The sequence below is a fragment of the Onychostoma macrolepis genome, chromosome 03, assembly GCF_012432095.1.
Source record: "Onychostoma macrolepis isolate SWU-2019 chromosome 03, ASM1243209v1, whole genome shotgun sequence".
Classification (NCBI taxonomy): domain Eukaryota; kingdom Metazoa; phylum Chordata; class Actinopteri; order Cypriniformes; family Cyprinidae; genus Onychostoma; species Onychostoma macrolepis.
In genome coordinates, this window is record NC_081157.1 from 46,944,099 (window position 1) to 46,962,240 (window position 18,142).

The following is an 18,142-nucleotide window of genomic DNA, read 5'->3' on the forward strand; positions in this document are numbered from 1 at the left end:
TCCATAAACCGATCAGACTCTATAGCAGTTTATGAAAAGAAAAAAAAATGTATTTAAAATAAACAGACATGTTCATGATTCATCACAAGGCATATTAGCATTTGCATTTTACGCTGATTTTTTTCTTTCAGACTCTGAACCACGAAAATAACATTACTGTTTCAGTTTTTGAGTGAAGTGATAAAACTTAAAAAAGAAAGAAAAAAAAATACAGATAGAGATACTCAATAAATGAGTTTGTTTAATATTAAGCTCACATAATTTCTTTAATCCGGCACTGTTTACATCATTAGTGTAATTTTTGATATGAATCAACTCAAGTTAAAGTGCATATGCCATCAGATATGAAGCCATATTCATAGCATGAGATCAATAATGGATTCTGAATTAGAAATACTTGCTGTCCAGTTTAAAAAAAAAAAAAAAAAGTCTTACAATGCCCTGGAAATCTATGGGATCAGCACCAAGTTTTCAGGGATCAATGGGAGTGTTTCAGCGACGACGCGGATTCTGTCTGGAATGTAAATATCACATTTAAACAGATTCTTTACCATGTTAAAAGAGAGCGATGTGACAAATCAATCAACTATTAATTAACTTAGTGTCAAATCTGATGAGATTGTATTGTTTCAATCTCAGATCCTCTCACTAAACAAACACGTAGCTCCAGACCATTAAATATGCACAATTGTCATAATCTTGTAAATATCTCAGAGTCCAGTCCGAGAGCACAGAACAGCGATGAACAATCCACATTCAACTAAGCACAAACATCTCACATCTCAAATCAACTGCGACAGTAAATAAGATCAAACTTGAATTTAACATGAAACAGACCTATAGTCACGTTGCGATTGGTCAGAAACAGGGGTCACGTTCACACCGCAGATCCAATGTCACTCCTTGATTGGGTCCGTTTACACAAATTAACTCCTGAACACTTAATGCAGTGCCAGAAGCATTTGTATTAAATCTGATACACCACTGAAATGAAACGCTTAACTGTTTTGGACACCGACGGCTCATCTGACCCAGATAGCACACATACGTCTGAAAGATGTCTGTAAGATGTCTGTTAAAGATCGCTTGATCTGGAAAGCATCTGCTGTTTACAAACATCTGACAGACGTCTGTAAGATGTCAGTTTTACATACATTCTGAATAATAAACATCTTAAAGACATCTAATAAACATCTATTTGACATCTGATAGGGTTTAGCGTTCAAAGAAGCCGAGTGGGAAGTCCAGCGCTACGCTTAAATTTTAATGATAGAAGAAAATTTAATATCCGACAACTGTTGTACGACAGAAAAGCTAAATGACCAAATATCCAGGTATGCAAACTACTCAACTTTTTGTCACACTTCGCAGTTTTGGACTGTAAAGATATCATTGCGGCTATGTAATTGTCAGTGTGGCGAGACAAGAAACATTAAAGGAGCAGTTTTTGGCATATTAAGAGTGGATGTACGAATACTTTAAAGTACAACAGTTAAAATGCATTATTTTACCATAAATTGTAAATACAACATTTCTTTTTTTTTTTATTCCCCTCAATTCCTTGTTCCTTGAAAAATTTAATTATTTAATTCAACTAAATTAGCACCGTTACGTGATGGAGCACACTAGGTAAACAAACACAAATGCCTCTTACTAATAACTGATAGCTAATGTTACTTTGGTTTGAAAAAGTTGAGTTAAAATGGTTGGCTTCCATGTTTTAAGTTCACAGCTATGAGATGTCAAACACTGCACTGTGTCTTCTGGAGTGAGTCCTGTGTCCTGTGCATCATTCAGTGGATTCATTGTATTTTACATACAGGTGTCACTCCGGAAATGTTGCGGTGTGAACGTGGGCACAGTAAAACAGCTTTTATTATAAAAAGAGGGTAAATATTTAGATTTAAAATTTACATTTGAAACTATTTAAATGTAAAAAACTATGAACACGCTGATGAGGCTCCGTCAGTGATATTTACACACTGTCCATTTAGTCTGTGGATCAGCAGTGGTTTGGTTTTGCTTCCATGTCAGCTGGTTCTCAGGCTCAGTGCAGCAGACTGCATTACCCACAGTGACCAGCAGTGGGCGCAGTAGCGCTGCACACAGGCAGTCTGGTGTACGTGCAGGTGCATGCAGATGCTTTCACGCCTCATTGGGTGGAGCCTTAAAGAACATCTCCCTGCAGAGCCGCGCTGTGTCTTCAGGGGAGCGGACGGTGAAGCCAATGGTACGAGGGTCTTCGAAGATCTCGTAGTCATTTCCACCCTAAACCGTGAACAAATATTAAAAATAAATAAACAAACACACATTAATATATATGTATATATACATATATATGGGTAGTCGACAAATAAAAAGTGGACTGTGTCCTAAGGTGTGACATAGCAAAAATGTAGAAAAAAAAAAACTTAACATACAAATAACACAAGAAAAATGTATCTTCATTCTTAGAGTTACAAATAGCATGAGAGAGGTTTATCTTTAATGTTAGAGGTTTTTTTTTTTTCACATTTTTGCTGTCACACTGATACGTCAACTACCCATATACAGGTGCATCGCAATAAATTAGAATGTCGTGGAAAAGTTTGTTTATTTCAGTAATTCAACTCAAATTGTGAAACTCGTGTGTTAAATAAATTCAGTGCACACAGACTGAAGTAAAGTCTTTGGTTCTTTTAATTGTGATGATTTTGGCTCACATTTAACAAAAACCCACCAATTCACTATCTCAACAAATTAGAATACTTCATAAGACCAATAAAAAAAAACATTTTTAGTGATTTGTTGGCCTTCTGGAAAGTATGTTCATTTACTGTATATGTACTCAATACTTGGTAGGGGCTCCTTTTGCTTTAATTACTGCCTCAATTCGGCGTGGCATGGAGGTGATCAGTTTGTGGCACTGCTGAGGTGGTATGGAAGCCCAGGTTTCTTTGACAGTGGCCTTCAGCTCATCTTCATTTTTTGGTCTCTTGTTTCTCATTTTCCTCTTGACAATACCAGTTTGCTGGCCAGTCAAGCACACCAACACCATGGTCATTTAACCAACTTTTGGTGCTTTTGGCAGTGTGGGCAGGTGCCAAATCCTGCTGGAAAATGAAATCAGCATCTTTAAAAAGCTGGTCAGCAGAAGGAAGCATGAAGTGCTCCAAAATTTCTTGGTAAACGGGTGCAGTGACTTTGGTTTTCAAAAAACACAATGGACCAACACCAGCAGATGAAATTGCACCCCAAATCATCACAGACTGTGGAAACTTAACACTGGACTTCAAGCAACTTGGGCTATGAGCTTCTCCACCCTTCCTCCAGACTCTAGGACCTTGGTTTCCAAATGAAATACAAAACTTGCTCTCATCTGAAAAGAGGACTTTGGACCACTGGGCAACAGTCCAGTTCTTCTCCTTAGCCCAGGTAAGACGCCTCTGACGTTGTCTGTGGTTCAGGAGTGGCTTAACAAGAGGAATACGACAACTGTAGACAAATTACTTGACACGTCTGTGTGTGGTGGCTCTTGATGCCTTGACCCCAGCCTCAGTCCATTCCTTGTGAAGTTCACCCAAATTCTTGAATCGATTTTGCTTGACAATCCTCATAAGGCTGCAGTTCTCTCGGTTGGTTGTGCATCTTTTTCTTCCACACTTTTTCCTTCCACTCAACTTTCTGTTAACATGCTTGGATACAGCACTCTGTGAACAGCCAGCTTCTTTGGCAATGAATGTTTGTGGCTTACCCTCCTTGTGAAGGGTGTCAATGATTGTCTTCTGGACAACTGTCAGATCAGCAGTCTTCCCATGATTGTGTAGCCTAGTGAACCAAACTGAGAGACCATTTTGAAGGCTCAGGAAACCTTTGCAGGTGTTTTGAGTTGATTAGCTGATTGGCATGTCACCATATTCTAATTTGTTGAGATTTGGTGTGAGTGAATTGGTGGGTTTTTGTTAAATGTGAGCCAAAATCATCACAATTAATAAAAGAACCCAAAACTTAAACTACTTCAGTCTGTGTGCATTGAATTTATTTCAAATAAAATTTCGAATTTACTGAAATAAATGAAATTTTCCACGACATTCTAATTTATTGAGATGCACCTGAATGTGTATATATATATATATATATATATATATATATATATATATATATATATATATATATACGTATATATACACACACACAGCCATTCAATCACATACCAATGAAGTTTCATTGCCAAAAAAGTAGATGGCTTCCAGTCCATCCTGCTCCAGGACTTCCAGACAGAGGCGTTTGTCCCAGCCCTCCGGGAAGATGTCGAAACTGATCAAACCCCCTGCAGACAATGACAAAACCCACAATTAAGAGGACATTTAATAAAAGATAGTCTGATTCATTTAACTTTGGTGTAACCTTGAGCATCAGAAGTTTATCTAGGATGCCTGCAGTGTTTTTCCAAGTTAATGGTTTGGAGATAATGTTCAGTAAAGGTGTAGTGAAAGATTTTAGCTCTTTGAAACTTCAACCTGCTCTCATCCCATAAATCAGAACAAAACCCCACCATCCTAACAAATACCGGCCCATCTGATGCCAGCAAACCTGAACATGTAAATGGATAACAGGTACACAGTGCTTTTGATTGGTTAAATAAATAAATGCAGGTTGCTTCTCTGAGACAGTTTTATTGTTTGTATTTTATTGTAAAAAAAAAAAATTTTTTTAAAATGGAACCATTTTTTAACCTTTAGACAAAATCTAAAAAATAAGTTTGCATATGTTTTTGTTAAATATCATATTTGATCCATCAAGCTTTTATGGCTCAAATACTATAATATATCTTGACATATAATATAATTATATAAATATATAATTGAGACTTGTTACAGCACTTGCATACCATTGCTCTTTTGTTGGATTTTGATTGCTTCCATTGTCCTCATTTGTAAGTTGCTTTGGATAAAAGCATCTCTTAAATAACTAAATGTAAATATAAATAATATAGTGAGAGTATAGAGGAAAGAAACAGGGCCCAAAATGAGCAAAAGTGTGCGATTTGGTGCAGATGCTGGTATTTATAATGCAAAAATTAAGATGAAATTCTGATGCTTGTACTGTAAATCAATAAGATATTTATAACAGTATAGCACAGGGGTCACCAACTGGAGAACTCCAGTCCGAATACAGACCGTGAGGTGTGTCTATCCAGACCGCGAAGCCTTTTGACAAACTCTATTTTCTAACAGAATCAAACTTATATCAAGCACATCAAGGTCAGCTCAGTAGCGTTTGGGTCCTATGGCGCCAAGAGTTGCTACTACAGTTAACTGTTGCTACAGTCAGACATGCAGTCATGCGTGCAATGAAGAGAGCAGAGATGAAACTTTCAGTGAGTGAAAAACAATGGCATTCTCAAAAAAGAGAAAAGTTGACAGGTCCTTAAAAAGTCTTAAATTTAGTTGTATCAAGGTCATAAAAAGTCTTAAATGGTACAAGAAAGTCTTAATTATGATTTAAGGAGGTATTAAATTTGGGGACGGTAAGACAATTGCGATACGGCTTAATGTGACGATTAAATTTCAAAAGGCTGTGATTTCACTGAATATGAACGCTGCACATTTCAAAGTCTGCTGCTGGGCTGCTTTTTGTGCTGCCGTTACCAGGGAAATCGCTATATTTCTACCGTTCCAAAAGTGCCACCTGCAGGCAGAGAATGAATTAGCATTTTTAATAAGCCCGTCTACTGTTTTTGTTCAGACCAATGTGAAAATTAACCCATGATTTTATGCAGCAACCATGCAGAGTTGTAAATGTGAACTAGTGGATTGACCAGAAGATAATATTGAATTAAAATAACAAATGATTGATAATAATTGTTTAAATTAATATAATTGACACTTTTGCTTCTATTTTCTTAAAAATATATATATATTTTAAATTCTGAAGTTAATAATTTTATAAAACTGTGTTTTTGTGAAAACCTGTAGGCCTGAACTCTACATCATGCTTTTTACAGTCATTTTAATTTTATTTTGTGCAGGTCTTAAAAAAGGTCTCAAAGTCTTAAATATGAGCTTAAATATCCTGCAGATACACTGGTCTGGCAAAAACTGTCAAATAATGTCTTTAGGAAGGCCTATATAATTGTCTGGAACCCGGTGAGTAATATCGGTTTTCAGTTTTAACTCCCAATAATATGTTGTAGTAAGATAATATTTAAATGCTTAGTTGTGTGATCAAAACTTAAAATGCAATGCAATACAATGATGACCGAGAGATGAAAAAATAAACCTTCCTTAACGCCTAATGATCATATTTGACACTAAAAAATGATGTCTGGATAATCAAATAAATCTAAGTTACTTTAGTTTAGTAAATGTTCATCTGGAAATATTACTAGTTATTCTTACGTTTACCTTATAAAATTCAGTAAACATCTGACCGCAAAAAGACACAGGAACCACAAGCTGAAGGTGGACATTTGCACAATAATACTAAAAGACCATTTTCTTGCTAGAAAAGTCAACACTATCAATCAGAAGGCATGTAGTAGATAATGTGCAACAAGTTTTTCAGCAAAGTTTTGTGTTAGAGGTCTTGGAAATGTGTGTATCACACATGATACAGGAGGTTTTATAAGGTTAATCTGTCATTTAGTGTGTTCCTCCAAAAAGAACCCTTCCAGGGGTTTTAAACCGTAGCTCAGCAGCGAAACAGAGAGTTTAACGAGTTTACGAGCCCTGAGGCTCATTCTCACAATAATGACCCTTTTTGTGTGTGAGACGGTCTGTCTTCAGAGACGTGAACTGCGTGACTGCTTGTCCCCAGAGAGATTGAGAAACTCTGCAGGAATGAAATCAGTCGTTAAAAATTAATTATCGTCCCACACACACCCTCAGCTCACACAGACACTCATTAGTGTCCCTCCACTGGACGGCAGCAACATTCCAGCACTGACTCAACAGTTGCTTGAGCAACAGCAAATCAGAGGGCTTGATCACCTCACACCCCTGGCCCCTCCCCCTCTGACTGTCAGTCAAACAGAAGAAGAAAAACACAAAGCCAGTGTGTGTGAAACTGAGCTTGACTTTAGAGGCAAAACTGCTGAAAATGGAGTCCAGACATCAAAGCTAATGCACGGCTGTGTGTGTGTGTGTGTGTGTGTGCATGCACAGCAAACTCAAACAGGTTGTTGAGTAAATACACGTTTTCTCTCACGGGTCATTGGTCTGTCAACACACACGAGTGCATCCGTTAGCGTTCGCTTATCACCTTTAACACTGATAGCGTGTATGTGTCTTATGTGCTGTACAGGTACAAACAGCTCTGTTTCAGCACGGATCATTTGCTTCAGATCATCAGAGAGCTAGTGATGTCATTTCCTGCTTACCTCTGGTGAACCGCAGGCCTTTTCCAGCAAACTCCTTCTGCAGAGCCGCCACAAACTTCTCTCGTATCTTCTCTCTCTGCGGGACAGGAGAATTTGGATTGAAGTTTTGAGTTGTTTTTAATGTGTGTTTAGGTTCATTAGTGCTTTAAATGAAAACAATCAATTCATATGGACCCGTTCACACAGGAACACAGATCGTCCAATGACAATTTGCTTGATTTTCTGTTTCATAGCTCTTGATATAAATAGACCATTTAATGAAACCCGTTTTTGGTTTTGTGTGAACAAATCCTCAACTTTTAGCCAATGAACCCTTTTCACAAGACTGTGATGATGCATTTAACGGTCATGAGCATCGTAAATCCTTGATGTTTTTTATTTTTATATTTTGAGTTTTTTTTTTTTTTTAAATGTATCTACATTTATAACACTATGCTATGTATTATATCTCCTTTGCATCAAATTACAAAAATACTAGTTAACGCTAATGCAAAGGCGTTTCTAATGCAGCGTCTATGGGAGGGACGGTAAATTTGACATCTTTCTCTCTTCTGACTGCCAATATGAGTCTCTCCTAATTTTTTTTTTCCTTTGATTAAGTTGTGAAAACAGTATCGTGGAGTTTTTCTTTTGCTTTTTGAGCAAATGGGAATGCAAAACATATATTTGTGGTACTCTCCCATTCAATACTCTTCAAGTTAACCCAACTATGAAGACTTCCGCTGCTGAGAAACCTAGAAATGTGAAAAAGGTCCATTCTGGAAAAATAACAGTTCTTGTAAACTGAGAATACCTTGTCGATTTCAGAGAACTCGATTCGTTCTTCTAGCGTGCAGCTGCGTCCGATGGGTGAGATGTTGATCATGCCGTTACGAAACTCAATGAATGTCCCTCTGAGAGAGATAGAGAGGTTTGATTTAAGTTATTAAATTTGGTTTGCTGTATTGTAATGACATTATAGATGACCAGCTCTGAAGTGTGTGTGTTTGTTACCGTTTCTTGGGTAGTTTGATGAGCCCCATGTAGCTGAGACAAAAGTTGATGAGGTCCTGCAGTAACTCTTCACCCAGATGATTCTGAATGGCCTGAGAAACAGATTTCAAAAACATTCAAAGAAAGTTCTAAAAAGAATCGAAGAATTCGGTAACATCACTATTAAAGTACTTCCATGACATTTGAAGCATGTAAGACATTTTAATATTTTCAGGATCTACAGACACACAAAATCATTCACCTGTTTAGAGATGAGTTTGCCATCTTTGTATTGCACGGTTCCATTTTCGGCGAAGACGTAGTCAAACTTGTGTATGACTGCAGCAAGAAAAAACAAAACAACAGAATGAGACGCAATCAAAGTGCTAAACACATCTTATCATCATGGTGACCTTTACCTGTATTACACAACACACACATAATGATGTAAACAAGCTCATTTACATTCTGAGAGCTTCACTGCTCTTTCTGATTCATTCAAGATCACACCTGTTTTATTGCTGAGTGGATAACTTTATAATGCCAACCAGCATTAAAGGCCAGCTGTCATTGTTGCATTAACTCACATCAGATCCGGATTCTGCTCTAGTTCGAGTGAGAATGCAGTTTTAAAGTGTACTGGGTCCCACTTTATATTAGGTGGCCTTAACTACTATGTATTTAAATTTAAATTAATTATTTGATACAATGCACTTATTGTGTGCATACATGTTTTTACATTGTACTTATACGTAGTTACATCTGTAATTAATTTCTGTAATTACATTTATAATTACACTGTTGACCCATATTACACCTTAACCCACCCTTAAACCTACCTAAACCACCAAACCTGTCCCTAACCTTACCTGTATCCCACCTCAATAGCAGCAAAAGTGTTTTGCAATACAATATGAACACAATAAGTACATTGTACTTATTTTTTTTATTTAAGTACATAGTAGTTAAGGCCACCTAATATAAAGTGTGACCGTGTACTGTTCTCAGTCTGATTCAATCATGATTTCTTGGTATATCTAATCAGATCTGCACAATTAAAATGCCACATGCTACACTGATAATTAGGGACTTGTGTGAGGATCCTGTTTGTGGACTTTAGTTCGGCCTTCAACACCATCATCCCAACATTCCTCCAGACCAAACTAACCCGACTCTCTGTCCCTAGCTCTATCTGTCAGTGGATCACCAGCTTTCTGACAGATAGGCAGCAGCTAGTGAGACTGGTGAGATTTATGTCAAACAGCCGATCCACCAACACTGGTGCCCCTCAGGGATGTGTTCTCTTCCCACTGCTCTTCTCCCTGTACACCAACGACTGCACCTCTAAAGACCGCTCTGTCAAGCTCCTGAAGTTAGCAGACGACACGACAGTCAACGGTCTCATCCAGGATGGCAATGAGTCTGCTTATGGACAGGAGGTTGCGCAGCTGGCTGTCTCGTGCAGTCTTAACAACCTGGAGCTGAACACGCTCAAAACAGTGGAGATGATCATGGACTTCAGGAGAAACCCCCCTGCACTCTCCCTACTTACTATCATAGACAGCACTGTGACTGCAGTGGAGACATTCAAGTTCCTGGGATCCATCATCTCTCAGGACCTGAAGTGGGACATTCACATTGACTCCACTGTAAAAAAGGCCCAACAAAGGTTGTACTTCCTTCTCCAGTTGAGGAAGTTTAACCTGCCACAGGAGCTTCTGAAACAGTTCTACTCAGCCGTCATTGAGTCTGTTCGGTGCACCTCAATAACTGTCTGGTTTGGTTCAGCTACAAAATCAGACATTAGAAGACTACAGAGAATGGTTCGGACTGTTGAAAGGATTATTGGTGCTTCCCTGCCCTCCCTCCAAGAACTGTATACATCCAGGGCTCAGAAAATCACTCTGGATCCCTCACAGCCAAGTCATCCCCTTTTTGAACTTTTACCATCTTGCCGGCGCTACAGAGCCCCAAATACCAGGACAGCTAGGCACAAGAACAGTTTCTTCCCCCAGGCAATCTACCTTATGAACAGTTAAATGTTCCCCACATTATGCAATAAAAATGTGCAATAACCTTATATTTGTTTGTTACCACCTCTTTCCTAGCACATCCCTGCATCTCATTCTATTCTATTCCATTCTATCATCTATCGCACAACTGTACATACAATTTATTTACTTTTCGATTTTTGTCTATTTATATTTACATATGTATTTTTTATTTTCGTCTTATTTTTATTGTCTGTGTGTTCTTGTCTCTGTGTACTGGAAGCTTATGTCACTAAAACAAATTCATTGTATGTGCAAGCATACTTGGCAATAAAGTCTGCAAAACAAAGCTCTTTCTGATTCTAATTCTGATTCTGATAATCATCAAACACTGATGACACTAGAAACTGATCTAGATAAACGATAAGAGAAAAGCCAAACATGGAGTTGAGACTGAAATTAACAACCACAGTTAAGACAGCAACTAAAATTCCATTTAAGCCATACATTTTTATCAGTTTCCATTGCCATACTCAGAATCAGAATCAGAATCAGAATTAGCTTTATTCGCCAGGTGTGCGCAAACACACGAGGAATTTGTTGTGGTTTTAAGGTGCTCCTGGTACATACATACATACATACATACATAAATACACATCTGACATGAGAACAGAAAAAAAACATTTAAATAGTAAGACTTAACAATGGATGATAATCATAATAATAATAAGTATGAATCTGGAACAGTAGATTTATGTACAGATTTGTGCATTATTTACTCTATATACAGCTGTATAGATAAACATATGTATGTGTATTTACATTATACTTGAGAGGGAGGCAATAATTAAAGATGGAGAATGAATTCCAGAATGAATTACAGAACACAGGTAATGATCCACGTGTTAGCTATTTAAGCTGGAGATGGCATGGGGGAAAAAACTGTTTTATGCCTAGATGTTCTAGTGCACAGAGATCTGTAGCGTCTGCCTGAAGGGAGAAGTGCAAACAAGTTGTGTCCGGGGTGAGAGGGGTCTTTGATGATGTTACCTGCCCGTTTCTTCACTCTGGAGTTGTACAAGTCCTGAAGGCTGGGCAGGTGCACACCAATGATCTTTTCTGCTGTCCTAACAGTCCGTTGAAGTCTTCTTAAATCTGATTTGCTGGCTGACCCAAACCAGACAGTTATGGAGGAGCACAGAACCGACTCAATAACAGCTGAATAAAACTGTTTCAGCAGCTCCTGTGGCAGGTTGAACTTTTTCAGCTGACGAAGGAAGTACAACCTCTGCTGGGCCTTTTTCACGATGGAGTCAATGTGATTGTCCCACTTCAGGTCCTGAGAGATGATGGTGCCCAGGAACCTGAATGACTCCACTGCAGCCACAGTGCTGTTCATGATGGTGAGTGGGGAGAGGAGGGGTTTCTCCTGAAGTCCACTATCATCTCCACAGTTTTGAGCGTGTTCAGCTCCAGGTTGTTGTGACTGCACCAGACAGCCAGCTGCTCAACCTCTTGTCTGTAAGCAGACTCATCGCCGTCCTGGATGAGGCCGATGACTGTGGTGTCGTCTGCAAACTTCAGAAGCTTGACAGAGGGGTCCTTTGAAGTGCAGTCATTGGTGTAGAGGGAGAAGAGCAGTGGGGAGAGAACGCAGCCCTGAGGAGCTCCAGTGCTGATGGTGCGGGTGCTGGATGTGTGTTTTCCCAGCCTCACTAGCTGCTGCCTGTCTGTCAGGAAGCTGGTAATCCACTGACAGATGGAGGTGGGCACAGAGAGCTGAGTCAGCTTGTTCTGAAGGGTGTCTGGGATGATGGTGTTGAAAGCGGAGCTGAAGTCCACAAACAAGATCCTTGCATAAGTCCCTGGTTTGTCCAGATGTTGCAGGATGTAGTGCAGTCCCATATTAACTGCATCATCCACAGATCTGTTTGCTCGGTAAGCAAACTGTAGGGGGTCCAGCAAGGGTCCAGTAATGTCCTTCATGTGGGCCAACACCAGTCTCTCAAATGACTTCATGACCACAGACGTTAAGGCAACAGGTCTGTAGTCATTAAGTCCTGTGATTTTTGGTTTCTTGGGTACAGGGATGATGGTGGAACCTTTGAAGCAGGAGGGGACTTCACACAGCTCCAGTGATCTGTTGAAGATCAATGTGAAGATGGATGATAGCTGGACAGCACAGGCTTTGAGGCAGGCTGGAGAGACACCGCCTGGGCCTTTGGCTTTCCTTATCTTCTGCTTTCTGAAGACTTTGCATACATCATCTTCACAGATCTTGAGTACAGGCTGATTAACAGTAGGGGGGAGGGAGGGTGAGGGTGTGAATGGCTGTGCTGTGAGACAGTCGGAGCGGGTGTGAGGTGTCAGACCAGTCTTTTCAAACCTGCAGTAAAACTCGTTCAGGTCTTCAGCCAGTTGTTGATTGGCCTCAGTGCTGGGGGATGGGGTCTTGTAGCTGGTGATGGCTTTCAGGCCTTTCCACACTGATGTAGAGTCATTGCTTGAAAGCTGTTTTTTTAGCTTTCCAGAGTAGTTTAATTTTGCCACTCTTATCTCCCTATTCAGTGTGTATTTGGCCTGTTTGTACAAGGCTTTGTCCCCACTCCTGTAGGCGTCCTCTTTGGCCTGGCGAAGCTGTTTGAGTTTTGCACTGAACCAAGGTTTGTCATTGTTAAATGTTAAATAAGTCCTGGTGGGTACACACATGTCCTCACAGAAACTGATGTAGGACGTCACGGTGTCAGTGAGCTCGTCCAGATCAGTAGCTGCAGCCTCAAAAACACTCCAATCAGTAAGTTCAAGCAGGCCTGTAAAACCTGCTCTGCTTCAGAAGTCCATCTCTTTACAGTTTTACTACAGGCTTAGCAGATTTGAGTTTCTGCCTGTAGGCTGGTAGGAGATGAACCAAACAGTGATCAGAGAGTCCCAGCGCTGCACGGGGACAGAGTGATATGCATCCTTTAAGACAGTGTAGCAGTGGTCCAGTATATTTCTGTCTCTGGTGGGGCATGTGATGTGCTGTCTATATTTAGGCAGTTCACGGGTGAGATTAGCTTTATTAAAATCACCGAGAATGATGATGAAAGAGTCCGGATAACGCTGCTCTGTGTGTGATTTGATCGGCCAGCAGTTCTAGCGCGCGCTCACGCGCGTCAGGAGGAATGTACACACTCACCAGAATAAACGAGGAAAACTCCGCGGTGAATAAAAGGCTTGCAGTTAATAAAGAGAGCTTCCAAATTTGGGCAGCACATCTTCTTTAAAACTGTCACGCCTGTACACCAGCCTTCGTTGATATAAAACATAATCCACCGCCTCTCGTTTTCCCGAGGACTCGTGACGCGGTCTGCTCTGAACAGCTGGAAGCCCGTTAGATGAAGCGCGCTGTCCGGGATGGCTCCGTTCAGCCAGGTTTCCGTGAAGCAAAGCGCAGCGGAGTTTAAAAGTCCTTGTTTGTGCGGGTGAGGAGTCGTAGTTCGCCTGATTTATTTGCCAGGGAGCGGAGATTCGCCAGATGAATGCTCGGCAGCGGAGTCCTAAACCCCGCTGTCGGAGTTTCACGAGCGCCGGCGCGCTTCCCTCGCCTGCGTCGGCTGGAGCGCTTGTATAGGAACGCAGCTCCTCCGATTAAAATGTCCAGTAAAAGGTCTGAATGCTCAAATGTTGGCAGAGAGTTATTTGGTGTGCCGTTTCTGATGTCCAGGAGTTCGTTTCTGGTAAAGCTGATCGGGAAAAAGTTGCTTAAGACAGGACAAACAAACAAAAAAAGAACAAGTACCAAGCAGCGACAAACCATGGCTGCCATCTGCGGCGCCATCTTGTCATTATAATAGTTGGGCAACAAATGCTTCTCAGATGTTTCTCACAAGAAAAAGACCCTAGTAATCTCATGTGTCTCAAACTGTGCTCAGACATTTGCAATCGAAAGTCTCCACATTAAATCAAACCTTTCTCATAATTTCACATTAATCTGAGACAAAAGGAGCAATTTAGAGAAGCATAACTGAGAACTAAGCCTTCGGAACTTTAATAATAAAAAGGAACCTGTAAGCAATACTTTGGTCAGCAGTGGTAGTGATGTCTACTGGTATTGATTTCGTAACCGTTCATTCCAGTGTTCACAAACGAATTTCATCAGTTGGGTTCTAGACTGAGGGAAGTATGGGATAACAGCTGTTGTGTTAGTGTTTGAGTTTACTCAGTGATCCAGTCAAACCAGTTCCTCCACATTCCACATCTGATGCAATATCCAAAACCCATTAAACACATGTTTGAAATGGTCCTAAAGACTCGAGACCGTCTGCTGGCTGACCATGATGGAATGTATGATAGGCCTACATAACATTCTCTAACCTTCATCTCCTTCTCCGAGTTGTTCTGCGATTTTGGAATAATCTGAACCGCCCACCACGCCGATCTTCACATTCTTTCTCAAGGCCTGGAAAAAATCGTCCAGCTCAGGGTCGATCTTCTGCAGACACACAAACAGTACATCACTGAAGGGTTTCTGATGTGACCTGTGGCTTCAGTGCCCCTGAAACTGATTTATGAGTCCACTGAACAGTGACATCCAGCTGGTTTTCAGAGTATTTTTGACCTGCATGTGTCCACTTCACAAGCAAACACATAGCCTAGTCTAAATACATTGCTACAGAGCAACACTTGTCTCATAAAACATCATGTTTGCAGCTCTGTGCGTTATACTTTACGTTTATGTTTTCAGCAGACGTTTAAAGTGCACGTTAGTCACGTTAATGGCAGTGAGCTGGTTATGGCAGGGTTCTTTACTGACGGGTTGCGTAACGGAACGCTGTGTTCTTCTGTCAGAGACTGTCATAGTACACTCAGGCTATCACACTACATGAAGTCATTCAATTCATCTGTGATTCATTACAGTATGCTAGAGTTAACTATGATTATAGGTACGTTTTAATGATCGTATAAGAAAAAACTCCAGGCGTTTTGAGGAGTTTGAGTATCATGAAGGTGCGGCAGATGAGCAATTAATTCCATCACGATTAATCAAATAAGCGTTAAAACAGAACGCTACCCTAAAGCCCCGTTCACAAGAACGATAATAATGAATTACCGTTAACGTCCACACAAACTGATGTTCCGTTTATTCTAAACGCGCGCTGCAGTCATCGTGAGGAAATAATTAAGCGCTTTAAAGAAGACGGAATTTTTGATTGGTTGTCAATATTTATACGCTGATACAAACGTTCGGCGTTTCCGCTATTCTGTTGAAGTAAGAATGGTTTTTAAAACTTTATCGCTTTCGCATCTTGGTGTGAATGGGCTTTTAACGTTGTAAAACGGTGCGTCTTTCTTGACACGTTCTGTTTAAGCTGTAAAGGCTTTTACATTCATTTTTCATTGATAGAACGTTCACATAAGTTCTGCTTTCTGGAGGAGGAAAAGACACGGACAGCTGAGGACAGATTGTTGATGCAACATCTGAGGACACTGATACCAACTCATCTGAACGTAAATAAACACTACATGGCCAGAACGGCATGTTAAGCGACAGATTTAAGTACTGTGAAATGCTCATGCAACAGAATGAACCGCCGGGACACAACGTTCCTCCAACAAACTGTTCGAGAAACGCATAATGTTCACCCTGTAATACTATAAGCGCCTGTTGGTAATGTTTAGGAACTAACGTTTTAGTATGCTTTATTATTATTTTAATTTTTCATTGCATATGAAACATTCCAAGAGCGTTGTATGCGAACCACTGGCTGATGTATAGGCTACGTGCAGAATGAGTGTACCATACTATACAAACACACAAAAACACACTCGTTCACCAATAACACACACTCACGAGACATGCTTCACCTACACACTCAGATCAGCGCTGCAAATAGAAACATTGTTACATAAGGATTAAGATGTCAATCTCATAAGAGCAGAGCTAGAGGACGCATCTTTTATAACCCTTTAATTGTTATGCATTAGCTTATTACATTTAATGTTATCTCATAGCTATCTTGTGGATAAAAAAAGAGGTTCCTATATAAACAGGCTCGCATATGATTTTTACCTCTCTCGGGGGTGTCAGCGTTCCGTCCACATCAAACAAGCACAACACATTTCGACCTCCGGCTACAAGAGACTTTATATCCATTTCTTCTTGTCCAGCAATTGAAGACATGAAATAAAAATAAAAATAAAAATAGACAATTAAATATTTACAAATCAGACCCTAAATGACTCAAGATGAGTTAATGCATCAGAAAGTCTCTCGTCTTTCTTGAAACCGAAAAATAAAGAAGTCAATACTGATGAGTATTATTTACTAGGATTACAGTGTATACTGCAGGCTACATGATCACTGCTGAGTGTGAATGAATCCTCACATGTGGTTCTCTCTGCAGCATTGTCCGCCCCGGGGAGGGGACGGCCTCAGCCAATCAAATGCGCGTAGTCTGGTCACGTGCGTGAAGGGGGCGTTACCGCGCTGTGAGACGAGTACATGGAATTCGGAAGCGTCACGTAGCCTTTAACAAGCACGGTCAAATTCGGAGATAGTTACCTCTCACCTACTTTATTACACCTGAGCATAACAATGACAACGACAACTGCGGCAGCATTCCGGAAAATAACAAAATAAGAACATACTTAAAAAGTTATTTTCAATTAACTGTAATTTGGGAATGGTAATGAACGGCATTAAACCTGAGCTCGAATAAAGAGAAATTCCAAATCTGACACATTTACACACACACACATATATATATATATATATATATATATGTGTGTGTGTGTGTGTGTGTGTGTATATATGTATATATATATATATATATATATATATATATATATATATACATACATATATATTACATACTGTATATATATTCTGCAAAAGAACAAAGGAAATATATTGGCTGGGGTAGTTGTTGGGCTTTTCGCCTCTAGGGGGCAGAGTGAAACTGTCAACATTAACCTATACATTTACACACAAACTATGGAGCGAATTTTGTGCCAATATTCATCAAACAAATCCAGTGTTTTGCAAATAAACACAATCTGCTTTGCAAAGAAAACTGGTCTTTCAAACAAATGCAAACTGATTTGTAAATACAAAACTATTTGAGCGAAAATGCAGAGGTATGGACAAATATGTATTATGTGTTACAACTGTGAGACTCATTTGCCTTTTTATGACGAAATGTGACTTGATTTTCTCACAAATGCGTGCAGGGAGATTTTCTCACATTTGTGCAAACAGATTTTCTCACAAATGCAATTGGTCAATTTACGCTAGTCTCTCGAGACCCGAAGCACCTCTTTACCTTTTCAGGGAATACAGCAGACCAACATGAGTGGGGAACAGGTGAGTTTCTGTCTTACTATATCTATAATTAACCATTTAGCCTAGGTGTTTTCACAAAGCGTCCCAACTACAATGTTATTGAAATTCACAATTAGTGCTGTAAAGTTGTTAACATGATTGATTAGTTCAAAAATCAGTAGTGACATGGCTAAACATTTAACTAGGCAGTCTTTCTCTATAAAAACTGATCCATTCTCTGTATCTCTTTTCCTCTGTTGGATCGCAGAATATAAAATATATTGGCTACATATGTTGATACAATTGTTCAACATTCAAAAAAATGCAGGGGTATAACAATAAATTGTCACAATATATTGTAATACTAAATGCAGATATATTTTGGATAGCGACAACTGTGTACCAAAAAATTATTTTATTTTTACGTTAGGTCAAGTAAGATTTATTGTCATTCTGCTATATATGTTGAGACATAGCCTACAGTGAAGAGAAATGTTGTAGGCTACCTCTGCAGTA

The 18,142-nt window shown here is 39.6% G+C and overlaps 1 protein-coding gene across 1 annotated transcript; it reads right to left on the minus strand.

Moving 5' to 3' along the window:
• Positions 1–215: 215 nt before the first annotated feature.
• On the minus strand, positions 216–16,685 carry LOC131536377 (phosphomannomutase 1). Its single transcript, XM_058769263.1, has 8 exons — positions 16,376–16,685; positions 14,680–14,797; positions 8,595–8,671; positions 8,354–8,445; positions 8,154–8,253; positions 7,361–7,436; positions 4,194–4,309; positions 216–2,268 (listed from the first exon to the last, which is right to left on the minus strand). Exons 1-8 carry the CDS (start codon positions 16,484–16,486, stop codon positions 2,146–2,148), a joined length of 813 nt encoding a protein of 270 aa, XP_058625246.1. The 5' UTR covers positions 16,487–16,685; the 3' UTR covers positions 216–2,145.
• Between the last annotated feature and the right edge of the window lie 1,457 nt (positions 16,686–18,142).

Coding starts and splice junctions, on each gene's coding strand:
- LOC131536377 (XM_058769263.1), bottom strand. CDS start 16,486: ATGTCTTCAATTGCTGGACAAGAAGAAATGGATATAAAGTCTCTTGTA. Junction 7,437..8,153: donor AGTTCTCTGAAATCGACAAG/GTATTCTCAGTT, acceptor CCTGTCCCGCAG/AGAGAGAAGATACGAGAGAA. Junction 4,310..7,360: donor AGGCCTGCGGTTCACCAGAG/GTAAGCAGGAAA, acceptor CATTGTCTGCAG/GGGGTTTGATCAGTTTCGAC.